A 27,519-nucleotide genomic window follows, 5' to 3' on the forward strand; every position below is an offset into this window, starting at 1 on the left:
CAGTCAAGTCACTACTGTAGTAAGGGATTTCCCATGGTTCTATTTCAAAACTGACTCAGCATTGCCCTTCTTTTCAAGCAACTCTTTTCTTCCGAATTGTTTTGCCAGTTCTCAAAGACTAGCACATTCATCCCAGGTTTCAAATAGGCTTTTAATTTTAATTTCATCTTACAGACACATTTACTTGAAGCCATTACTATTTTATTGGAGGCATTCAATATATAATAGAACAGGGTTCAGTGGGATGCAGATGAGACTAATGTCATTCATTAAAATTCTTACCGGAACTATTAAATGAAAATTCTGAGGTGTGTTAGTTTATCTGCAGCTCCTAACTTTCTGTGAGGCTTTGCTTTTTCTACTTTATGCATAAAAGTTTGCTCGTCTAATTCTAACCAACTGAATTTTATGATTTTTTTAGGGTTTCTCCCACTGATCTTAATACTCCAGGCAAAAGTTTCAGAAGTTAGATTTACTTCTACTTTATTTTATAATTAATGATTTTCTATCTATAACCTTACTTATATCTTCTTCTTGTTCACATACTTTTAATATCCATACGTAAATGTTAGATACTACTTTTACGTATGGATATTACATGCGTGACATACATAATATCCATACATAATGGGTCATCTTTTTAATGATGCCATCACCACTTTAATGGTAGTGATCTTAAATATTTGTATGGAACCTGTCCAGCATCCCACTACCATCAGGTTTGATAAATATTTCCTGTAATGATAGACCTAGTCCATTAAAACCCTTTGGTATTTAAAGTATTATAAATCCCAAATGTTAATTCTAATTTAAGAAAGCAGTGAAACACTTTTCAATAAGCAAGATTTGTGATGTAACAAGCCTGAACCCTCTAAATTGATGTGCTACTCAAATTCAGGCACATACATAAGCAGAGCGAGTGGTTGCCTCTTTTATAGTTTTGAGATACAGTGAAAAATCTGTAGATCTCAGACACCTGTCCTCACTGGCTCATTTTATACAGAGAAAACACACTCTAGTGTTCAACTACCTACAATCAAATCTTGGTTTCACTGCTTACTAGCAAGTGCTTGGTATCTCTTGCCTTCATTTTCTCATCTGTAAAATGAGGGTAGTAAGAGTACCTATGTTATAGGTTGTTGTGAGGATTGAACTGTGAAATGTTTGGTAGACAATAGTCACTCAATAAATGTTAACTGCTATTGTTATTATTACTACGAGTACTACTAATATTACTGCTATTATATTAATAATCACTCTTTAGAGTGAAGGCATTGTCTCAAAAAAAAGCTACCACTTCAGGGACTTCCCTGGTGGTCCAGTGGTTAAGAATTTGCCTTCCAATGCAGGGGATGCAGGTTCAATCCCTGATCGGGGATCTGAGATCCCACATGCTGTGGGGCAACTAAGCCCATGCACTGTAGAGCCTACACGCTGCTGCTGCTGAGCCTGAGCGCCACGAATAGAGCAAAGTCTGCACACCACAGTAAAGAGCTCACGTGCCACAATGAAAGATCCCACAGCCACAACTAAGACCCAAGGCAGCCAAATAAATAATAAAATAATTATTTTTTTTTTTAAAAAGCTACTACTTCAGTGAAAATCTTTTAACTGCATTGGGTAACAAATTAAGCCTTTAGAACCCATTAATTTTAGATAAATTTATCAGATAACCTGGCTGCAACCTCTAGGGGTTGAGCTTTAAGAAAATGGGTGCATACAGAACTATTATTAGGGTATAAGAAAAAGGGAAAGCCTAAAGGGGAAGGTAGGTCAAGATTGGGTACTTCTTTTAATCACTCCCTCCTTGAAACAATTATCTTCCTTGGCATTGTCCTCTCCTCTTAAAATATCTGTTTCCTTTTTTTCCAGCTTCTCTGAAGTCTCCTACTTTTGGCCCAGTCATTATATATCAGTGTTATTCAGAGTTCTCTCTTAGACCTTGCATTCACGCTCTGTATTCTGCATGTGCAAGGTCATCTACTCACAAAGTTTCAGTAAACCTATATTTTTCCCTGAACTTCAGACTTATTTCCAGCTGTCCATTGTGGATCTCTTCTTCGATATTCCACAGGTATCTCATACTCAGCATGACCAAAACTAAGTTTATAATCCCAATCTGTTCTTCTTCACATCTCAAAGGAAGGACATCACCGTCTACCTAGTTGTCCAAACCAAAAATCTTTACAGTGTTCATCTTTTATTCCTCTTCCTGCAACCATTTTTATCTTTCAAAAATGCAAATCTAAACCTGTGATTCTCCTTTAGTGACTTTCATTCTTTAATAGTTTCTTCTTGTTCTTCAAGTCCCAAATCCTTGAAATTGCTTACAGTCTAGCTTCTGCTTACCTCTAGTTTTACCTCTACCACTCCCACCTTGAATTCAGTGCTCCAGCCATATGACACTTTCAGTTTGCAAATAGTTCCCTCTTTTCCAAAATGTTGTTGTCCCTTCTCTTTCCCTGGAAAACTTCTACTTATCCTGTATTTCCTCAAGGGGAAGCTCTCAAATCTGAGCAAATAGCCCCTCCTGTGTTTTTCCCTAGTGCCCTGTAGTCCCTTACCTTATTGCAAACCTATTTGTAGTAAGGTACTCTTTTGTCTTCTTCAGTTTTTCTTCCATTCCTCCCTAAGCTCCTTGCAATAATACCTCATCTATCTTGTTCACCAGCACTGTTCCCAGGATCTAGCACAATTACTGTCTCTCAATAAATGGGTTAAATGGGTAAGTGAGTAAATAAATTAGAGGAAAACCTTGAGCAAGCAAAGAAGGCAAGGGACAGCAGAACATCCAGAGTAAGAAATCAGAATGGGAGCAGAGAAGTAAAACAATAGACATTAGCAGAAATGCTAACCTCTTCATTACCAATACTATTTTTCTTAACTGCTCCTTCTCTTTAACTTATTTTATGCTTTTATTCTGGCCCTTATTCCTTCACTCATTCTCACTACTGTCACCCGGATTTTGGACCTATTACTACCCTTTACCAGAAGTATATTATCATTACTTTTTGGGTTTAGTCTTATGCCACTCCATCTATTCTAGATAGATAAATCTTCTAGTTAATTTTCTCACACCTTGCCATAAAAAAACTTGAAGTTTTCCTTTTTCTTCATATTTCTCAGAAAAGAGGATTATGAAATAGTTCTTGAAGAAATATGGTAGTTTCTTCTAGTTCTTATTTGTAGAAAAATTTTCCTAGTTCTCTCCCTCTGCAAACTAATTCCTTACTCCCTTAATTGGCACTTACTGGATCAGACAACAACTGCCTATCATCACTTATTCAATTTTTCTTTACATAACTAAAGATAATTAGCAATTCACTTCCATAAATATTTATTGACGTACTGTTTATAAGCACTGCCCTTCTCAACTTTCTCATCTAATCTCCTAAATCAATCAACCGTTTCTTTCATATATCCTCATATAGTTTATTTACCAAGTTCTCAAATATTTTTTTATTTGTAAAACCTAATAATTCCATAAGGAGTATTTATCTTCAATTTAAATTTGATCTCACTTGCCTTGTTTCCCTAGACTATCACATTTTTATTTTATATGAAAAATTGTGACTCGTTTATTACTTTTAGTCAATCTTTTTCTCCTTTTCATTGTCAATATTATATCTGGTATAGCTAAAAACATTAAGTTAACAGATTGCAGAATAGGAAGTCCTACCCTTCTTTCCCCTACAGACACCAACTTAACAATGTATGGACCAAAATATCTTTATGAGAACTTCAGAAACCATTTAAGATATTGCAGTACCCAGGTGTGGGCAAAGCCAAGAACAAGCAAAGAGCAGCTGCATTAAAATGGGTAAGAAGAGTCTTTTCACTTTACCTGTGATCTCTCCTCCCCCAAGCCAGCACAGCTCACCATGATCTGCAGAGAACACCTGGCTTAGTCTCTCACTGGAGGGAGAAGGAGAGAGAAGAGTAGAATGTGCACCCAAGGTTCCAGCTTTTCACAAGGCTGCCCAAGGAACTGGTTTCTGTCTTGCTTGATGCAGTGCTAATGGAATCGGCAAAGTTTGGGTCATGGGGGCCACTGAAAGGAAGGGAGAGCAAAAGCAGCTTGCACTGACACCAAAGAGTCTGAAATGGTGCAGAGGCCAGCATGGCTCAGTACGATGGGGAGAAGGCACCAAACTCACAGTTTCTCCTTTGGGCAGAAGGGAGAAGAGTAGAGCATGTGTCCAGATTTTGGGGGATGGAGGTTGCCCGAAGGACTGGTTTTTGCCTACCTGACTCAGGACACTTGAGCCAGCATACTTTGGATGCCTAAGAATAAAAGAGTAGGTTGGTTTGCCAATGCAGCACCAGAGAGCCTGCAACACTGCAGGCAGACACCAGAAGGAATAAGAGATTATGGACTTCTGAAAAAGAAACTGGCAAACCTCTGACTGGGAAGTTACATACACAGCCAAGAGAAGTCATCACCCAAAAAAGGTTTCAGAGACTTCCAGAATCTTTAGCCAGGCTGATTGGTGAAAGTCTTCACTTATACAAAGCCGGTTCATAAAGACTGGGAGATGTGGCTAGTTTTTCAAATGCATAAAACTCACCTCCCAAAAAACAAGAACAAAAAATTCACAGGGCACATGAAGAAACAGGGAAACATGGCCCAATCAAATGAACAAAATAAATCTCCAGAAACCAATCTCAGAGGCACAAAGATCTATAAATTTCCTGACAAGGAATTCAAGGTAATTTTCTTGATGCTAAATGATCTGCAGGAGAACACAGATAGACAACTATGCAAGATCAGGAAAACAATTCAGGAACAAAATGAAAGTATCAACAAAGAGATCGAAACTAAATAAAGAATTAAATAGAAATTCTGGAGCTAAAGAATACAATAACTAGATTGAAAATTCGCTAGAGGCATTCAATAGCAGGCTTAAGCAGAAGAAAGAACTTGAAGAAAGATCATTTGAAATTACAAGTCAGAAGAGCAAAAGGGACAAGATGAAGACAAGTGCAGAAAGCCTAAGGGACTTATAGGACTACATCGAGCATATTAATATATGCATCATGGGAGTCTCAGAAGGAGATGAGAGAGAGAAAGGGACATAGAGTTTATTTGACAAAATGATGACTGAAAACTTTCCAAAGCTGAGGAAAGAAATGGAAATTGAAATTCAGAAAGCTCAAAATATTTCACCTAGAAATAGGAAAGTTGGAAAATTCATAAATTTGTGAAAGTTAAATGAACTCTTGAACAACCAATGAGTCAAAGAAGTCACAAGAAAATTAGAAAATATCTTGAGACTAATGAAAATGAAAGCAAAACACCAAAACTTATGGGATTCAGCAAAGGCAGTAATAACAGGAGAGTTTATAGCAGCAAAGCCTACATTAAAGAGGAAGAAAAATCTCAAATCAGTAACCTAACTGTACAAATTAAGGGACTAGAAAAAGAAGAACGAACTAAACCCTCACATATGTGGTCAAATGATTTTTGACAAAGGTGCCAAAACTACACAATGTTTAGGAAAAGGACAATCTCTTCAACAAAAGATGTTGGGAAAACTTGATGCAAAAGAATGAAGATTGACCCTTATCTTATACAATATACAAAAATTAACTCAAAATGTATCAAAGACCTAAAGGTAAGACCTAAAACTATAAGACTCCTAGAAGGAAACATAAAGGGAAAGCCTCAAGACTAGAGTGGGTAATGATTTCCTGGATATGACACAAAAGCACTGGCAACAAAAGCAAAAATAGACAAAATAGCACTGCATCAAACTTTAAAACTTCTACACAGCAAAGAACACAATCAGTAGAATGAAAAGGCAACCTATAGGATGGAACAAAATATTTGCACACCATATGTCAGATGAGTTAATTTCCAGAATATAGAAAGAATTCCTACAACTCAGTAACAACAATAAAAATGATTTAAAAATGGGCAAAGGACTTGAAGAGACATTTCTCCAAAGAAGATGTACAAACATATGAAAAGATGCTCAACATCACTAATTATAAGGAAAATTAAAATCAAAACCACACCCATTAGGATGACCACTATCAAAACAACAGGAATAACAAATATTGGTAACAATGTGGAGAAATCATAACCCTTGTGTACTGCTGGTAGGATTGTAAATGATGCAGTTACTGTGGAAAACTGTAAAGAAGTTTCTCAAAAAGTGACATCGAAACTACCATATGATCCAGCAATCTCATTTCCAAATAAATAATCGAAAAGAACTGAAAACAAGATCTCAAAAAGATGTTTGCACATCCGTGTTCATTGTAGCATTAGTCACAATAGACAGGACGTGGAAGCAACCTAAATGTTCATCAACAGATGAATGAATGTATACATACAGTGGAATATTATTTAGCCTTTAAAGACAAGGAAATCTGTCATATGCTGCAATGTGGATGAACCTTGAGTCATTATGCTAAATGAAATAAGTCAGTCACAAAAAGGAAACTACTGCATGATTAGACTTATCTGAGGTATCTAAAGTAATCAACTCATAGAAACAAAGTAGAGTGATGGTTTCCAGGGTCTGGAGAAAAGAGCATCATTGTACTTATTGCGGCATCGTTGTTCCATAAGTACAGAGTTTAAGTCACACAAGATGAAAATGTTCTAGAGATTTGTTGTACAACAGTGTGCATACAGTTAACAAGACTATACTGTACGCTTATAAATTGTTGAGTGTAAAAAAAAAAAAGAAATGTGTATTATTGGATTTACCAGCTGTACGCTGCTGATACTTAAATATAGGCCTACCTTCTCTCCCAAACTCCAGACACTCCTTGCTGTTGCATATTGGAATTACCTCTTGATGTACTGCTGGTATCTCACATTTCCCTCATCAGTAACCAAATTTAGTACCCTTCCATTCCAAATTCTTTCTATATTGCTTAGTTAATGACACTCTCACCTATCCTAATCACAAACCTTGAAATCTCACCATAATATTTATCTTCTCCTTCCCAAAGCACAGTCACTCATAGAACCCTTTGTTATGGCTTTTCTAAATATCCTTTATCCAATTTCTGTTGTATTGGTTCTGGCCTTCGTTGTCTTTCACCTTTAAGATTGCAGTAGCATACTAGCTGCTGTGCCTGTCTGTAGGCTGTCTTCCTTACAATCTACCATCAGTCAAGTATTACATTTTTATGTATCACTTCTCTTTAAAAGGTCTTGAATTGTTGTCCATTTTCTACGCTAAGTACTTCAAAATTTGTCCTTAACTGAATTGACCAGTTTATATCTTATATTTCATCCTCTCCATCCAACCGCTAACCTAATTATACAATTTCTTTCTCTAAAAGTACTTTCAAATCTTTTTTGTTCATTCAGATGTTTCAAATGTTCCTCCCTTTTTCTTACTGTTTAAAGCTCAAATCGTTACCTCCTCTATGAAGTTTTGCAGTTTGTTCCATAGGAATTAGTTATTCCCTTTTCTGTGTTATCATACCTAGTATTTTGTTTTTACATTAAAACATAAGTATTTACAGGTTTTTTACTCTTTCCTTAAAACACAGCCTGATTTGTGTGTTCCATGAGACTATAGGAAATTGGAATCCCATCTTATTTACCTTAATATCACTCCCTAATGTTTAATAAAGGGCCTTATATAGAGTATTCAATTTATATTTAGTAAATGAAGTTGAACCAAAGAAATTTCCCGTAGTATAATATAAGGGGAAGCACACCAGACTAAAAATCTGGAGATTTGGTCTTTTCATCTTGACCTACTAACTGTTAAGACATGTGACTTTGAGCTAATCTTTTAAACTTTCTGTAGTAGAATTTGTTTTCTACAAGAAATCTTTATAGACATCACACCCAGGCTTAAAAACTTTAAAATATTGGCTTACATGATGAAGTTATGTAAATGGTTTTCCATTAACTTACATGATAAAGTTCAAACTCCAAAGTCTAGCATTAGGAGGCCTCCACAGTCTGGTTTTAGTTACTATTCTGGTCTCAACTCCCACAAACAGAAGGCCAAGGGAATAAATGCTTTAGTTCTGTACTGTTTTTCTGCTCACCACTCTCTTGCCAATACTTTCCATTGGCTGAACTCAAGCAGAAGCCACAGGGACAGGGAGACCATTGGTCCTATTCATAAACACTTGCTCCTTGAAGGCACAGAGCAGGGTAGAGAAGTGACAGTGATGAGGAGGAACAAATGGAGCTGCTTTATTCAAACTATTTTCCCTACCTAAATTTAAGTCTATTTATCTCAGATGACAACTCTATAAAAAAATCAATTTAATGCAGGTATTTAACATTTATGGAGAGGTTACCATGGTCCAGGCAGTTTGACAGGCAGATGGAGGAGGAGGTATAGTTTAAGGAGGAGGAGGAAGAAGGGAATGAGGGAAAAAAGAGGCTGAAGAAGTTACCAGATCATGACCTCCAATTGGCCATATAATTTTTGCAGATGAACTTCCTAATTGCCATGCTAATGGGTTTGGACCCTACTGTAAAGAACAATAAAGGAATTTAAACATGGAAATGACAAGATCAAGTTTGAGCTTTTGAAATAATGTCTGCTACTGTGTGGAGAATGAATTGAGTCAGGGTGAGATCAGAATGAGCAATCCAATGAGAGCTTGAATGAAAGCTGAAGCAATAGTAATGGAAAAATAAAGCATGGTTTTTGAAATATTAAGGAATCAAAACTGACAGGATTAGAAACTGAATGTGGAAGTTAAGGAAGTCAAGAATGACCCCCAATTTCTTACTTGGGCAACATAAGAATTACAGTACCATATATTGATAACCCACACCTTATCTTCATAGTCTTAAAAAGATAAGCAAGTATTTGCTATTTGGACTAGAAGGTCAGTTGAGACAGATATGTGACAAAATCATGCTGTGTACTAGAAATTATTGTTTACTATGGCTAGCGTATGGGTATGTGTAAGAGCAAAGAGAGAGAGGGTTGAAGAGAAAGAACAGGTCATGAAAGGCCTAGCACATTACTCTAGGCAGTCTGAACTTTATCCCTAGAACAGTAGGAAGCTTTTGATGGTTAAAAAGCATAATTAAATCGGATGCTATTGAGAAATTTCCCTAGAACCCTAGAATTTGAACAATGTGTTTGGAAGATATTGATTAGGGTTGACTAAGAACACAATTATTTCAAATTAAAAAGCATTTATTAAATATTTTTAAGTGTTGTAGAATCAGTCAAGAATCTGAATAATAAAAGTAGGGAAAAAAATCACTCTCATCCTATTACTTAAAGATAACTACTACTAACGCATATAATTATTTTCTTCCAGTATATACATTGGATTGTACTTTATTTCTACAGTTATAATCATACTGTATGACTTATACTTTTTTTTAGTCTACAGTATTCATATCAGCAGAATTAGTGGTGAATTAACCCTACTTTTTTAGGTCTATGGAAAGACCTGGATCATATCAAGTGCCCAATAAATAGAAACTACATAGTTTTTATCTACACATTATACAAAATACCTTAAAAACTGGATTTGTTTTCATCAATGACACTAATTCAGTCTTCACATTTGCCTCATTCTGTATGATCACCTGTTCTAAGTTTTCCTTTCTCAGCCATACAGATTAACATCTACTCTTTGCCTGAAGACCATGTTTAACAATGTTTATCTCTCACAAAATATGAACCAAAGTTTACTTTCTTTCTTTCTTTCCTTTTTTTTTTTTTTTTTTGGCTGCATCAGGCCTTCATTGCTGTGCACAGGCTTTCTCTAGTTGCGGTCAGTGGGACTATTCTTTGTTGCGGTGCATGGGCTTCTCACTGCGATGGCTTCTCTTGTTTTGGACCATGGGCTCTAGGTGTGCAGGCTTCAGTAGTTGCAGGGCGTGGGCTCAGTAGTTGTAGCACACAGGCTTATTTGCTCCGTGGCATGTGGGATCTTCCCAGGAAACCCATGTCCCCTGCATTAGCAGGCAGATTCGTAACCACTGTGCCAACAGGGGAGTACCAAAATTTACTTTTTATTAGTCTATCATTGAAATTAATATATAGGGTGGGCATTCTGGAAGCTGAAGCTTTTGCGCTTATACCTAATAATATGAAAAACAACACCATATATGAAAGATTCACTAAAAGAAATGAGACTGTTCTGAGCTGATAAAATTTCTCTAATAGCAAAAATGACTTTGGACTTCTCTTGGTCCTTTTTCTCAGGCCATTATAGAGACTAGTAGTTAATACTTTAAAGAACTTTAAACAGAACTTGTCAGATTCTACTTTTAGAGATATAATAGCTTATGATTTCTTAAGAAAAATTACTTTTTCTCTACATTTGTCTAGAGAATGTTTGAAACAATGACCTATTGAAGAAAACAAAATTCTAATTTTGCATTTTAATACCAGTGACACTTACAATGAAAACATTCCAAATAGAAGCTGATGGCATGTGTGTGTTTGTGTGTATATGTGTGTGTGTGTGTGTATAGATAGGTATCGATATAGATATATAGATACAGATGAAACTGCATCCTGACAGCCTCTTCGGAGAATAAGTGAATTCTCAGTCATCTTTTTTTGACTACTCAAGGTTAAAAGGGGGTTCTTGGCAGCCTAACAAAGGGAGCTAGAGTTCAGAGACCCAAAGTGCACCAAACCAGAAGTCAGATAGCAGGACAGGAATGAAAAAGGGAATATAAACCAAGCTCTGAGGTTTATATTCCTGAACTAGAATAACAGCAAAGCAAAAGGTAATTGCCAAGAGTCTAATTACCAAAGAGAAAGATCTGAAGAAAGATGGGGACAGGAAAGGGGAAGATTGTGTCTGAAAGCTGGTCGTTTTAATGTATATAAAGCACTAGTGCTGCTAGTAAGGGTAAGAACCCAGGGATCCCAATTTGAGACCTTCCTCAAGAGCCCTTAGTCTTGAAGAATACCTTGCTGTGAAATCCAGCCCTGTAAAGATACTCATGAAAAACTACTGTTGATCATCTAAAGCCACCTCAACTCGAAAGAGTTTGCTTCCTTTGTTAGGAATATTGGCACTTGATTCTTACATTTAAAGCTTTTTAAAATAATTTTATCCTTTTTTAGTGTTATTTTAGCTATTCTCTTTAATCATTATATCTTCTAATACTGTTTTTTTTTTTCACTTCACCTCTTTTTACACTGTTCTGTCAGCTTTTACCTGTTTACTTTTAGTTCTGTGTATTTTACTTGTATGTGACAAATTTAAAGTACAAGCCAAAGGAAGACAGCTGCCAAGACATTTCATACCTGACCACAGGAAATGAATTACTTTTGCCTCCTTTGGGCCTTATAATTTTTCTGTAGATAAACCTCTTGATCTCAAAAATAACCTGTAAGGATTTACTTACAATGTTGCTTACAGTGTTATCATTTAATCTTCAAGTTAGGTGGTACCTGAATTGAATGAAGCTAATTTTCCATTTCCCTGATTATGTGACCTTAGCTAAAAGTGATAATTATCATATTTTTCATTCTCTTTTTTCTTTTCCCTACTGCAGTGACTCACTACTTTTTAACAAATAGGTAAAGAGAGGAGTACCTAGTTTTCACTCCATTGTTAACAAATGTTTGCAATTGTCTTTAAAAAAGGGGCAATTCTGATCAGGAAGCACACAGGAGGCTCCTAGATAGCTTCCTCCACAAGAGGGCAGACAGCAGTATCAAGCAGTATCAGCAGTATTTCGTCTTGTGGAACTGAAAACCACAGCCACAGAAAGATAGAGAAAATGAAAAAGCAGAGGACTTTGTACCAGATGAAGGGACAGGATAAAGCCCCAGAAAAACAACTAAATGAAGAGGAGATAGGCACCCTTCCAGAAAAAGAATTCAGAATAATGATGGTGAAGATGATCCAAGACTTTGAAAAAAGACTGGATGCAAAGATCGAAAAGTTTACCAAAGACCTAGAAGAATTAAAGAGCAAACAAACAGAGATACGCAACACAGTAACTGAAATGAAAAATACACTAGAAGGAACCAATAGCAGATTAACTGAGGCCGAAGGACGAATAAGTGACCTGGAAGACAGAATGGTGATAATCACTGATGTGGAAAAGAATAAAGAAAAAAGAATGAAAAGAACTGAAGACAGCCTAAGAGACCTCTGGGACAATGTTAAACACACCAACATTCGCATTATAGGGGTCCCAGAAGTAGACGAGAGAGAGAAAGGACCTGAGAAAATATTGGAAGAGATTCTAGTTGAAAACTTCCCTAACATGGGAAAGGAAATAGCTACCCAAGTGCAGGAAGCGCAGAGAGTCCCAAGCAGGATAAACCCAAGGAGAAAGATGCCAAGACATATAGTAGTCAAAGTGACAAAAATTAAAGACAGAGAAATGTTATTAAAAGCAACAAGGGAAAAACAACAAATAACATACAAGGGAACTTCCATCAGGTTAACAGCTGATTTCTCAGCAGAAACTCTGCAAGCCAGAAGGCAGTGGCACGATATATTTCAAGTGATGAAAGAGAAGAACCTACAACCAAGAATACTCTACCCAGCAAGGGTCTCATTCAGATTCGAGGGAGAAATCAAAAGCTTTACAGACACGCAACAGCTAAGAGAATTCAGCACCACCAAACCAGCCCTACAACAAATGCGAAAGGAACTTCTCTAAGCAGGAAACATAAGAGAAGAAAAGGATCTACAAAAACAAAAACAAAACAATTAAGAACATGGTAACAGGAACATACATCTCGATAATGACCTTGAATGTAAATGGACTAAATGCACCAACCAAAAGACACAGACTGGCTGAATGGATACAAAAACAAGACCCATATATATGCTGTCTACAAGAGACCCACTTCAGACCTAGGGACACATACAGACTGAAAGTGAGGGGATGGAAAAAGCTATTCCATGCAAATGAAAATCAAAAGAAAGCTGGAGTAGCAATACTCATATCAGATCAAATAGACTTTAAAATAAAAAATGTTACAAGAGACAAGGAAGGACATTACATAAAGATCAAGGGATCCATCCAAGAAGGAGGAGATAACAATTATAAATATATATGCACCTAATATAGGAGCACCTGAATAGATAAGGCAAATGCTAACAACTATGAAAGAGGAAATGCAAGGCAGAAATAGAGACACAGGTGTAGAGAACAAGCACATGGACACCAAGTGGGGAAAGCAGGGAGGGTTGGGGGGGAATGAATTGGGAGCTTGGGATACCAAATTGTACACTCTAAATATATGCTGTTTATTGTCTGTTAATTGTATCTCAATGAAAGTTCTTAAAAAAATTTTTTTAAAAAATAAAATAAAAAAGGGGCAATTATAATAAAAAGAACATTGAAATTAATGACCAGAATAGAGTTTCAATTGTATGTAGTATATATCTCTACCACCAATCTACTTTGGCAATCTATATATTCTAGACTGATTAAAATCAAGCGTTTAGGGCTTCCCTGGTGGCGCAGTGGTTAAGAATCTGCCTGCCAATGCAGGGGACACGGATTCGATCCCTGGGCCAGGAAGATCCCACATGCCACAGAGCAACTAAGCCTGTGCACCACAACTACTGAGCCTCCTCGCTAGAGCCCACGAGCCACAACTGCTGAGCCCACGTGCTGCAACTACTGAAGCCCATGCACCTAGAGCCTGTGCTCTGCAACAACAGAAGCCACTGCAATGAGAAACACACGCACCACAACCAGAGTAGCCCCTGCTCTCCACAACTAGAGAAAGCAGCAACAAAGACCCAACACAGCCAAAAATAATTAATTAATAATAAAATAAATCTAAATAAATAATCAAGCATTTAGAAACTCATTCACCAAAAATTTCTATATGACCGTTATGTGCACAGTATCATTGGGCCTTGACTTAAAACATTTTTTCCATTCTCAAAGAGCTGATAATCTAGTTAAGAAAACATGTATATAAAAAAGTGTAATTACTGTAAGATATATAGTAAATACAATATGCAGTGATAACCCTGAGATATAGTATTTTATAGTACTTCAGTGCAAAAAAAAATAGAATGGTCATGCATTGCTTCATAAAGAAGGGACTATTGCGGTAAAGAATCCGCCTCGCAATGCAGGGGACAGAGGTTTGATCCCTGGTTGGGGAACTAAGATCCCACATGCCACGGCATAACTACGCCCAAGTGCCACAACTACTGGGTTTGCGTACCTCAACCAGAGAGCCGCAAACTACAGAGCCCACTCACCCTGGAGCCTGTGCAGCCACAACTAGAGAAGACAAAACCCATGCACCACAACAGAGAGAAGCCTGCATGCCGCAATGAAAAGATCCCACATGCTGCAACTAAGGCCCGATGCAGCCAAAGAAATAAATCAATAAATAAAAGAAAATAAAGTTAAAAAAAGAAAAAAACTTTCTTAAGAACTGAGTAAATTACGGCTTAAAGAGATTAAGAGATTTGCCCAAGGTCATAGACCTAATATGTATGTAGTAGAGGAACCACAATTCAAGCCCCTTATAATAATATAAGAACAACCCTTTTTAAATAATTCTAAAATAATAAAATTCAAATTTATAATTTTAAAAAATAAAGAAGGGACTATTGAAAAAAAGCTTAATTTTTTTTTGAAATGATTTCAAACTTCAGAAAAGCTGCAAGAATAGTACAGTTCCTGTATATGTATCACCCAAATTCCCCCAAGTGTTAGCATTTTGCCACATTTGCTTTACCATTTCTCTCTACATATATTAATATACATATTTTCCTGAACTACTTACGATTAAATTGCAGACATGATGCCTTTTTACCCCTTATATTTCCTTTTTTTAAAAAAAAAAAAGGAAGAAAAAAAAATATTCTTACCTAATCACAGTACAATTATCAAAATCAGGAAATGAACCTTACCATAATACTATTATATAATCTTATTCAAATTACATTTTGCCAATTTTTCTAATAATGTTCTTTATTATTTTGCCAAAGGGAAAAAACATTCTCTTCTTCTGATCTGGGATCCAGTCCAGAATCATGCATTGCTTTTAGCTATCATGTGTCTTTAGGCTCTATTATCTGGAACAATTCCTCAATTTGTCTTTCATAACGTTGACATTTTTGAAGAGTATAAGAGAGTTATTTTGTAAAATGTCCCTCAAATTTAGACTTTTCTGATGTTTCCCGATGATTGGTTTAGGTTATGCATTTTTGACAATAATACCTCATATGTGATTTTGTGTCCTTCTTAGTACATCGTATTAGGCATTTCATGATGTCATTTTGTCCCAACTAGTGGTGTTAACTTTGATCATTTGGTTAAGGTGTGTCTGCCAGATTTCTCTACTGTAAAATTATTATTTTGGTTAATAATCTTGTGGGGATGTATGTAGAGACTATTTAAATAGGTTGTTTTTCTTGAGGTTTTCGTCTTCTAGTTTTAGTATCCATTGATGATTTTTGCCTGAACCAATTATTACTATGAGAGTTGCCTAGTGGTGACTGTCTACTTCCTTCTCTTCATTTATCAGTTGACATTCTGCTATAATGAAGAATTTTATTAAATCATTATTTATATTACTATATACTCATGGATTTTAATTTTTATTATATTAAAGGGATTGTATTATCTGTTAATATCCTAGTTATTTTGATGCTTAAGTTGTCCCAGCTTTGACCTAAGGGAACCTTTTCATGTTGACTCCAAGATCCTTTGACATGTTTCCATCATTATTTGAGTACTTCCTTACCAAAGAAAGTTGTAAAGGAAGAATAATAATTTCCCAGGAAAACAAAAAGATGAGAGAAAACTTATTCTAGGCAGAGAAAACATCATATACAAAAGCAGGAAAATATGAAATAGTGCAGCATATTCCAATATCCATAATATTATCAATTTTCTAAACAATGGAGTAGTGATTGATAAGGCTGAAAAGGAAGCAAAGAAAGGTTCTGTATGCTATTCTAAAGAATTCGAATTTTATCCTGTTGGTGATAGTGAACCATTGATAAAAATTAGAGAGCAAACATTTTGTGACAACAATGACTTATTTTATAATCTTGATGCACAGAAATTCCAAGGGTACTTTCTTTTCATATTTCTCATACAGCCCTAGAAAATATCACAGTCCTTTCAGCCATGGTTTTTAGGTTTTGTCAGATATATTATTCATTATCTTGAATAAACAATAGAAAAACGTTGAATAAGCAAATAGAAAAAGACTACTAAGTTGAAAACAATATAAGAAATTATTTTCAGATATACAGAATGCCCTGTAGACCTGAGCCTACAGATGTTACCACTGCCAATGTTTCCCTAGAGCTTTGGACCTGATTTCTCTTAATTTGATATTTATATGAAAGACTAAATGCTTTATATTTCTGAACTGCACATTCTCTGAATTACCAAAGGCCCTAGCTGTTTAACCTGAATAAATTACTATCATCTTTGCTTTTTCAGCGTCCTAGGAAAATTATTCATTATCTTAGGTGGTTTGTATTCAGAAAGATCCAGAAAGTAGAAATATAAGAAATTCAAGCTGCAGATACCATGGGAAATAGAGGTAGTAATATTAATAGGGCAGGCCAGGTCTCTCCCTTGAGATTTTCTGTATCTAAGGAATGAATAATAATTTACACTTTAGGTAGTTTGGAGAACTCTTTTACTGATTGTTTGGAAGAATAAAGTTTCCTCTTGAGGTTTTGAATTTAATCAAGAAGAACCTGCATGAACATTTTGTTTCTATTCTGTTCTATCACCTGAAAGCATCTTTTCTTCATTTACTTCTATTTTTTTTTTTGGATTGTCTCAATCTTCATTTCCTTCTAATTTAAAAAATGGATTTTCGAGCCATTGTATATTGAAACATTGTATTTTAAGAATTGGCAGATTAAAAAGGATGCATTTGAAGTGGGAAAAAGTCATCCCATTGGTAAAAACAGCTTCATTTAAGATGGCCATACCATAAGAAAAAGGTTACTGCTATATAACAAAGATCCTTAGTTTACTGAGTAGAAAGGAGTCCATATGTACTTTTTTGTCCCTTTGAAGACCTTGTACATCATAGACCCTGCCATTAGTATTTAAACATGTCTTTGATGATGGCAATCCTGAGTGAACATCATATGTAGTCTTTTTAGTGGTTATAAATGCTGCATGGAAGGTAGGAAATCTCAGTAATATTTTGAACACTTTACCTGCAAAGATTCTGAACTCAATAATATTTTGAGTACTTTACCTGCAAAGATATAATCAATCCCATGTCTGGACCTATACACAAGGAAATATAAAAGAGACAAGTTAAGTTTTACTAATGGAAACCTAGGCTTATCAGAGAAACATCTAGATCATCAATCTGTGGCTAATTTAGAATTTTTTTAATCCTATAAATCTGCTTCAGAAAATTAAACCCATCATATAAGAATGCTGTCAGTTTAGATGTTATAATAATTCAGCCTGTTACTCTTTGTTTAGTTCAGACATCGATGAGTAGGGACGATGTCTAGACTTCCTTTCCCCATCACCACCCCTACTCCTATAGAAGGATCCCATATCCTAAAGTACTCTGTAGTTTATTTTTGTTAAAGTAGCTAGTCTACCTACAAATTTATCATTACCATATATCACCAGCTAATTTTACTATTATAAGTTTAAATAGGGCTTCCAAGGTGGCGCAGTGGTTAAGAATCCACCTGCCAATGCAGGGGACGTGGGTTCCAGCCCTAGCCTGGGAAGATCCCACATGCCGCAGAGCAAACTAAGCCCGGGCGCCACAACTACTGAGCCTGCACTCTAGAGCCCGAGAGCCACAACTATTGAGCCCATGTGCCACAACTGCTGAAGCCCACGCGCCTATAGCCTTGTGCTCTGCAACAAGAGAAGCCACTGCAGTGAGAAGTCCGTGCACCACAACGAACAGTAGCACCCACTCACTGCAACTAGAGAAAGCCAGCGTGCAGCAACGAAGACCCAATGCACCCAGTAAATAAACAAATAAATAAATTTAAAATAAATAAAATGTTTTAAAGAAAAGAAAGAAAATAGTTGAAATTATGTATTTTTTAAATGGAAACAAAGAAAGGAAATGTAACTATTTGCTTACCTGATTTATTTTGGAAATGTACACCTTCTAAAAATGGGCTGCCCTGTGCCAGCCCATGGGAGGCCTGCCTAAGAGCCCCTGAGCCATACGTGTGCCTCCAGCTGCCAGTGCCTCTGTGTGTGTGTCCCTGGTGCTGTCCCTCAAGCATGGCTTATCCACTTTTGATCTGAGAGTGAGAGTACTGCATCACCTAGATCAATGGTTTTCAAATTTATTTTAGCTAGTCTTTTGTTAAATGGAATGTTATATGGACACATAGTCATCCTACATGTGGCGAGGGATACAACAGAACTAGGTATGTTAATGTTATTTAATAATTCTATTTACATAAAAAGAGAAGCTATTAATTATTAGAGAAATGCAAATCAAAACTGCAATGAGGTATCACCTCACACCATTCAGAATGGCCATCATTAAAAACTTTACAAATAACAAATGCTAGAGAGGGTGTGGAGAAAAAGGAACCCTCCTACACTGTTGGTAGGAATGTAACTTCCTACCAACAGAACATACTGTTCTCCACCAGCAGTCTCTGTGGAGAACAGTATGGAGGTTCCTTAAAAAACTAAAAATAAGAGTTACCATAGGATCCTGCAATCCTACTTCTGGGCATATATCTAGACAAAACTCTAATTCAAAAAGATACATGCACTCCAGTGTTCATTGCAGCACTATTTACAATAACCAAGACATGCAAACAACCTAAATGTCCATTGACAGATGAATGGATAAAGAAGATGTTGTGTGTGTATATATATATATATGTATACACACACATACACACACACACAAGTGGACTACTACTCAGCCAAAAAAAAAGTAGGAAATAATGCCATTTGCAGCAACGTGGATGGACCGAGAAATGATTATACTAAGTGAAGTAAGCCAAAGACAAATATCATATGATAGCATTTATTTGTGGAATCTAAAAATATTATACAAATAAATCTATTTACAAAACAGAAATAGACTCGCAGACACAGAAAACAAACCTATAGTTACCAAAAGGGATGGAAGGGTGGGAATAAATTGGGAGTTTGGGATTAACGTATGCACAGTACTATATATAAAACAGGTAAACAGCAAGGACCTACTGTGTAGCACAGGGAACTATACTCAGTATTTTATAATAACCTATAATGGAAAAGAATCTGAAAAACTGTACACTTGAAACTAACACAATATTGTAAATTAACTATACTTTAAATTTTTAAAAAAGAGCAGCTGTTATTTCATTAATTATATTCTTGTGTGTGGAAGGTAAGTAACAAATACTGTTTTTCTCATGTCTATATAACCAAGTTAGCCCTTCTTTACTGGTGAAGTAGCTGACTATTCCTACTTTGTCATCTTGGGTGGGTCTTGAGTGTGAAGAAGCCACTCAGCACATAGAAGGTTCTCAGTAAACACTTGTTGAGAACACACACACACAAACATACACACACACCTGCTAATGTGCCAGAGAATTAAAATACTCCTCCTTTCAGACACTTCTTTCAGTTAATTTATTTTATATCCAGAAGACCCCTGTGATAACATGCAAATAGTTTAGTGAGGAACCAGTATTAACCCATTAGCATCAAAATTTGGATTATTTATCCAGTGATCTGGATTATTTATCTGTCACTTTGTGACAGAGAGTTTATAAATATGGAAGGGCCTAGAGAAGCAAAGGACAGAACAGAAAATGCCACTTTGAATCTCCCTTCCCAGCTTTTGGCTTTGTTTGAAGGATTTGCTATTCATTCCTACTTCAAGTATTTATTCAGTACCTACTATAAGTATAAGGAAAGCATTGCTCTAAAAGTAAAAAAGGATACACAGATTAATAAGATATAGGTTCTGCCTTCAAGGAATTTACGATAGACTAACATAGGTATGGCAAATACTTAAATGTCTATAACATAAAATGGAAAGTGGTAGGTGCCATAAGAAAGATATAAACAAGGTACAGAATTATTTTAAAGACAGGAAAGATTTTTCCAGGCTGGTGGAAATTGGTATGCATTTTCCAATTTAAAAAAAATATCAATCTCTATAGTTAGAAAACCATCTGGTAGTTTACTATCCTCCTGCCCTTATTTTTTTATTTACTTACATGTCTTTGCTTTCTGCTGAACTGAAGCGTTCTTCATGGCAGGGTGTATCTTATTCTGTGTATACCAAGTAACTGTACCTGCATCATAAAGTGCACTCAATGAATATTTGTTGAATGGATGTGTGTATCACTGATAATCAAACTTGCTTTCTAATAAGAAAAATTCCATTACAAAGCATATTCAACAAATAACTTCTATACAAAGTGCAATTTTCTCCTTAGAAACCAAACATTTTAAAAGAACAGCTTTTAAAAGATTGTACATAATTTCCACCATAAAGAAAATAAAGAATATCTTAGAAAAGATCAGATCTGAGATCTATAAACCTGAATAAAATGCAGAAGCACCTGTCATTCTCTTCAATTACACTGGTTGTGACAATTTGTATGTATATTTAATGGCATGGCAGGGACTTCAGTGATAGTGAGTTATGAATAAATTCACATTTCAATTATAGGTAAATGATAAATCATACATAATCCTCCCTTAAGTGTTCACCTTAAAGTAAAAATTTTTTTTTAATATTTAGCACTAAATAATTTCTAAGGTCCTTCAGGCTTTGAAAATTTTGTAATTTTGTGATTGCCCGTAGGTGAGAAGTAAGTATAAGCATATTGTATGTCTTTTTCTTTAACTACTTATGACAATGTCATTTGTCTTAGAATGAAAATTCTTTGGGATAGTACCTGTACATCAGTTCAGTGAATATGTCTGAAGCAGCCACTGGGGTTTGGGTAGGAGGACTAAATTTAATACATTGCAGTGACCAGGAACTTACAGACTACTAAGGGATAATCATTATAAAATGGATTAAAGAAATAGGGGCTTATTTGTGTCACATATCAAAAGTCTGGAGATAGGCAGTCCAGGGCTTGTACAACAGCTCAACATTGTCATCAGAGACTCTGCCTGTTTTTCTTCTTGTGTTTCTAATACTTATTGTGTGGGTTTTCATCCTCATGGTTGAAAAATGGCTATAGAACCTCCCAGTATCTAGCCATGCTCTCCTCTTAAAGCTGTATCCCTTTATCTTTTTATTTGTAGTAGGAAGCGTGCCCTCAAGACTTAGTCCTACATCTCCCTGGCCAGAACTAGATCATATGGCCAGTCTTAGCTGAAAGGTGGCTGTGGAAGCAGGGAATTGGGAATATCAGTTACGATAGCCAAGCAACAGTGTTTGCTCTTACTCCTTTTATGTTTATCCTTTGGGCTATAGACTTTTAAGACTCCAAAGAAAAGGCCAAGTTGTTTATGCATGAGGATATTGTGCTCTAAGAAGTCCTTTTTTGTCATTAAATGATTCATTCATTAATTCAACAACTATTTATTTTTTATTGCCTAATATGTGTCAGATACTCTTCTAGGTACTGGGGATGACAACAGTAAATAAAAAGACAAAGTTGCTGCTGTCATGAAGCTTACATTCTACATAGATGAAGGTTATAAACAGCTAAGTGTAAATATATATTATAGGTGTATAGATATCAATATCCATATATATGTATGCGTGTATATATATATATATTTTTTCCCATGAGGAAAAGTAAAGTAGGGTAAGGAGAATAGAGAGTGATGGTAGGTAATATCCTATATAGAATGTTTAAGAAAGGCCTCTGATGAGGTGATATTTTAGCAAAGACCTGAAAGAAATGAGGGATGAACAGAACCGTAATGTCTGGGAAAGAATGGTGCAAGTAGAGGAAACAGCAAGTATGAAAACCCTAAAGGGAGATGTATTTGGCAAGGAACCGGTATGGCTAGAGCACAATGAACAAGGGTGAAATGATGGAAGATGAGAACTGTGTGGGCTACATAATATGTTGGGCTTTGTAGGCCATAGCAAAGATTTTACTCTAAGTCCATTGGAGAGTTGTGAGCAGAGATTAGCACAATTCAACTTACAGTTTACAAGGACCCATTGTAACTACCGTGAAGAGAATAAATTATAATGGGTCAAAGATAGAAGCAGGAAGACCAGTTAGGATGCTATTCAATTTCCTAGGAAATAAATGATGGTTCCAGTTATTGTAGTAATTGTAGAGATGGTGAGTAATGATCAGATTCTAGAGACATTTTAATGGTAGTTTAGACATGGTTCTGACAAAAATAGAATAATCAAAGATGTCACCAAGGTTTTGGATTAATAACTGAGTGAATGGAATTTCTATTTACCAAGTTGGGAATTGCAAGAGAATAAGACATTGTATAGGTACGTTAGGAAGGTGGGTAGGTTAGGAAGGTGGGGGATCAAGAGTTTGATTTTGGATGTTTGGTTTGAATTGCCTGTTGCACATTCAGATGCATGTTTGATGATTTATAGCCTTGTAGATATATGCTTTTATCCACCAGCTATTTGGATGACATAAAAGTCTAGAGGTGAAGGCAGAGGTTGGAACTGGAGATATAAAATTAGGAGTTTTAGTGTATGGATGATATTAATACCATGAGACTAGATAAGGTTACATAGGGCATGAGTAAATAATAATATTTTTCTGTGACTTTTTTTTAGAAGAAAGAAAATTTCCTATGAAATACCAAATAAATTCAAGTTTGTATATTTCATTTCACTAACTAGCTCATTAAGTGTTCAAAGTTCAGTATAGTAGTTAAGAACGTGGACTAAAGCCTGGCTACCTGGGTTTGAATCCTGGCTCTTTGGTTTCTAGCTTTGTGATTTAGGCCAAGATATGTAAACTTCTTTTTCCTCATCTGTAAATAAGGATAATAATGATTCCTCCCTTTAGGTTGTTGTGAATATTAATTAGAATACTGCCATGACACATTGTAAGCACTCAAAAAGGATTAGCCAATATCATCATTAAATTTCACCAACTTGGATACATGATGTAACATAACTAAGTTGATTTAATGTTCCACCAAAGCAGGCTATATTTTGGAAGCAGGAGAAAATTTCTCACCTTGTAATCTTCCTTTCTGGACATATGAAATTGAGAATTGTTGCTATGTATAAGCCTTTCCCACTTTTTAATCAGTGTTTCAGCATCATGTTCTTAGTTAATTATTTTCCTGTTTAGGTCACAGTGCTGTTGATATCACCAAGGTGGCTAGAAGACACCGCATGTCTCCTTTTCCTCTAACATCTATGGACAAAGCCTTTATCACAGTCCTGGAGATGACTCCGGTGCTTGGGACAGAAATCATCAACTACCGAGGTACTGTTATATTTGCCCATTGCCTTTTATTTTCATTTTTTTCCAAATAAGATTCTTTTAACACTAATACACAGTTTTCCTGAAAGAGAAATGTTATCAACCATTATCGCTATTATTATCATCTTTCTTTTTGCTTCTTATTTGTACTGAACTCTAAGATCAATCTTAATGGTAAAAGAGTAAAATACCCATAAAGCTTCCTTTACATTTTAAAAAAAAAAAAAAGGAAAAAAGTCACCTGTGTTTCTGCTGTTCATCAAACTATCAATACTCTAAAAAGAGGGCTGTTAACACTGAGTAAGGAAAATAGTTGACTGAGTCTGCCTTATGTCCTTTCTGAAAGAAATGGGAGATAACTAGTGTGTCTCATAATTGTCTTCATTTGTGGAAATCATGTTTTTAAATGTAAAATGTAAATACTACATTAATTTCTCTATGGATCACTGAGCAACCAGTCTGATCTCAGTTTTTCTGCTTCATCTGTCTTATTTTCTGCTCTTAGTTTAGTAGCACATTGAGACCAGCTTGTGGAAAGATAATGGAAAGGTAGTGTTCCCCAGTGTTTTCACTTTTTAATCAACTACTTCCCTTTCTAAAAATTCAGTTCAAAAAAAAAAATTCAGTTCGGGTGCAGTCTGAATAAAATGTAGTTTCTTAATTGTTTTTGTTATACAGATAAAAACAATACAAAAGAATTGATTTTACAAATAAAAGACTTTATTCATAGATCATAAAATATTCAGATTTCAATGAACATTAGAGAGCATCCATACAAACACCCTAATTTTTCTACAAGAAAACTCAAACTCAGAACAGCAGAAGAGAAATAGGGTTAAGGCTCAAGACTTAACATTCTTGGGAATTTCCCAGCAGTCCAGTGGTTAGAACTCAGCACTTTCACTGCAGTGGCCCGGCTTCAATCCTTGTTCACAGCCAAAAAAGAAAAAAAAGACTTAACATTCTTCTTTTTATTGCATAATAGCGTTCTTCTTCCAGTATTAAAATATAAAAAATAATAGTAGATAGAGTAACAAATTATGTTAAAATTAAAAAGCCTAAAACTGGTGAAATATTAAATGCCAGGTTCTAGCTCTTTTGTCCCTGACCCTACTTAGACAAAAATTATTTTTATATAATTTACAGCTATCCTACATCTTTGACTTACATTCTTTTAGATATGTATATTGTTAGGTTTAAACCTTTTTTTGTTTGTTTTATTCCTCATTAAAGGAAATAAAGATAATAAAACTGACTAGAGTGGAGAGTTAGGAATTAAGTACGTGATTTCAGAAACCAATTTTAATGAAATAGTTTTCTTTCTATTATTAAGTGCAGATATTTAGATATTTTTATGTCAGTCGACACTAAGACATCTTCAGGAAATATGAATGTAAAACTAAGTTGGAAAGAATTTAATAATACTTTACATACTATAAAAATAAGTTAACCATCCCTGGCCTCTTATAATGTCAGAGTAGTTTCTCTTAACATCAGTTCTTAGAGAAATCTCACTGTGATGCCAAGTCACATTTAGACAGAAATTCTAGTCCTTTTAAGGAAAAAACAGAACTGGAAATGGCCATTTCTGTTTCTCCTCTAGGAAAAAAAAATGCTGTCAGATGGATTCTCTTTTCCCTTCATGGGCTTGTTTCCCCTTCATTTGCTCATCAAATCAGTTGTCACTCATAAGCAAGCAAACTCTTCATGGATGGTTAACTTCTTGTCAAGTGTTTCCACCCATGATGATGAAAAATAATAGTTAGGTTTGCATTCAACCTTTGAGTTGGATCAAACTTGATTTTTAATGCAAAAGAGCATTATAATAATTAAACTTCCTATGCACTTTAATTAGGTATTTAGAAAACAACACCATATATAGAAACATAATTCAATTTTTTCAACACATATCTATTAAAAATCTAAATGTCAGGTACTATGTTAAGTCCAGATATGCAAAGATGAATAAAATAAAACCCCGCCCCATGGATCTCACTGTGTAGTGCAGGAGAGAGACAGGTAAACAATGTGGTACTTGTCTCCTTTATTGGCTTTTTTGTAAGCTTGCCTTCCTTTGTCAATTCCTTGAATATAAACTTTCTTTAGAGTGTTTGTCTCTGGCCCTTTTCAGATCTTACACATTCACTTCAGATAACCTCATGCATACCAGTTTCAAGTACCATCTATTAAGTGGTTTCTAAATCTGTATCTTTGCCCAGACCTTGCCTGAGCTCCATACTCATACAGCAAATGTATACCTGCTGCTAGTAAATTTAACATGACCAATACTAAGCTTATTTTCTTTACCTCTACAATACTCATTTCCTCTACATCCTCTTGAATCTATCTCTTGTTTGCCATCCCCACTGCTATCATTTTAATTTAGGTCTTTATTATTAGCCTCCTGGATTATTGTAACTGACTTCCCTCCCCCAGTTAGCATCTTCCCATCCATTTTCCAATTTGATACCAAAGTAATCTGTTCAAATGGCAAATTTGGTATTAAGTTCCTGCATACAACTCTTCAGTGGTATTCTTCATAAGCTCCAGATAAAATTCAGACTCCTTGATAGGTCGTATAAGGCCCTTTATAATCTAATTTCTTCCTATTTTTTTAAGTTCCTTCTCATCATAACTTGCTTTTCCCTAAACTTGCCATGCTGTTTCCTACCTCTTATTCTCTTACCTCTGAGCCTTTGCCTATGCTGTCTTTTGCTTGGGACAATTTTATCCTATTTCTCTGCTTGACCACTATGTATTCTTTTTTTTCCTGACTCTATTGAGACATAATTAATAAAGTAAAATTGTATATATTTAGAGTATACAACATGATGATTTAACATACATATACATTGTGAAATAATTATAGTAATCAAGCTAATTAATACATTTATCACCTTATAGTTACTCTGTGTATGTGTGTCTCTGTGTGTGTGTGTGTGTGTGTGTGTGTGTGTAGTAACACTTAAGATTTACTCTTGTAGCAAATTTCAAGTATGCAATACAGCATTATTAACTCGAGTCACCATGCTGTACATTAGCTACCCAGAACTTACTCATCTTATAAGTGAAAGTTTGTACTCTTTGACCAACATCTCCCCATTTTCCCAGTACATGTTTTTTAAGATTAAATTTAAGAAGCTCTCCTCCATGAAGACATTTCTGGTGTCCACTTCTCCCTTTCCCTAGCTGGGTTAAGTATCCTTCCTTCATGTCCCCATAGCACTTTGTTCATTTGTTTTATAATAGAAATGACTGACATATTTGATCATGCTCTGTTATAAATGCCCTAATAAACAATATAGGTATTAAAAAGCTGAGTGATCTAAATGTGAATCACTATAAATTGAATTGTGAGTTTAAAATGGCCTATAATTCTCTTACTGAAAACAAGAAATTTCTCCCCAGAAAAAAGATTAGAAACTCATTCTCACTATACTTTGTGTTATCTTTTCTAAGGATGTTTGCATTTTAATGAGCAAACCTTCATAGTTCATTTTGATTTCAGCTAGTTGCACCTCTAACTATTGAATTTCATCAGGGTAAGGAGGACTGAAAGTCCTTTCACAGTTCTCTGAAATCCCAAATATCTTGCCTTTGCAAATACTGACACCTACAATTATAGAAGCCTATAGAAGAAAGCCCATGTTTCCTAAGAGAGATCTAGAACCACTGAATTATGAGGCAGTTTGCTACTGTATGATCTCTAAAATTATTTTTTGTATGTCTGTGAAAGTTCAACAATAATCCCAGAAAACTAAGAATAAATCATGTATTCAGAAGTGCTAAAAGTGATTCTCTCAAGGTCATACACATAGGGTAACTCTGTGAAGGAATGTTACAGAATAATATATGAAATACTTATAATATTACAATAAGAAGGTAACTTGGAGATCAAGTAATCTCTCTTACTTTAGAGACAAAGGAATTTAGGACCAAAGAGGTGTAATAATGTTCTTAGAGTTAGACAAATGGTTATGATTAAAAACAACGACAGGACTTCCTAGGTGGCGCAGTGGTTAAGAATCCGCCTGCCAGTGCCAGGGGCAAGGGTTCAATCCCTGCCCCGGGAAGATACCACATGCCACAGAGCAACTATGCCCATGCACCACAACTATGGAGCCTACACTCTAAAGCCTGTGAGCCACAACTATTGAGCTCATGTGCCGCAACTGCTGAAGCCCATGCGCCTAAAGCCCATGCTCTGCAGCAAGAGAAGCCACCACAATGAGGAGCCTG

At 35.6% G+C, this 27,519-nt stretch overlaps 1 protein-coding gene across 8 annotated transcripts in view; it reads left to right on the forward strand.

Moving 5' to 3' along the window:
* The window catches only part of GPHN (gephyrin), a 596,826-nt gene that overhangs the window by 463,631 nt on the left and 105,676 nt on the right, over positions 1–27,519 (forward strand). For all 8 annotated transcript variants that reach the window (XM_057732172.1, XM_057732168.1, XM_057732171.1 and 5 more), the window contains one exon: positions 23,146–23,283. In XM_057732172.1, the coding sequence (XP_057588155.1) occupies positions 23,146–23,283 (138 nt within the window). The remainder of the gene's footprint in view (positions 1–23,145; positions 23,284–27,519) is intronic.

This window comes from Hippopotamus amphibius, chromosome 4, assembly GCF_030028045.1.
Source record: "Hippopotamus amphibius kiboko isolate mHipAmp2 chromosome 4, mHipAmp2.hap2, whole genome shotgun sequence".
Classification (NCBI taxonomy): Eukaryota; Metazoa; Chordata; class Mammalia; order Artiodactyla; family Hippopotamidae; genus Hippopotamus; species Hippopotamus amphibius.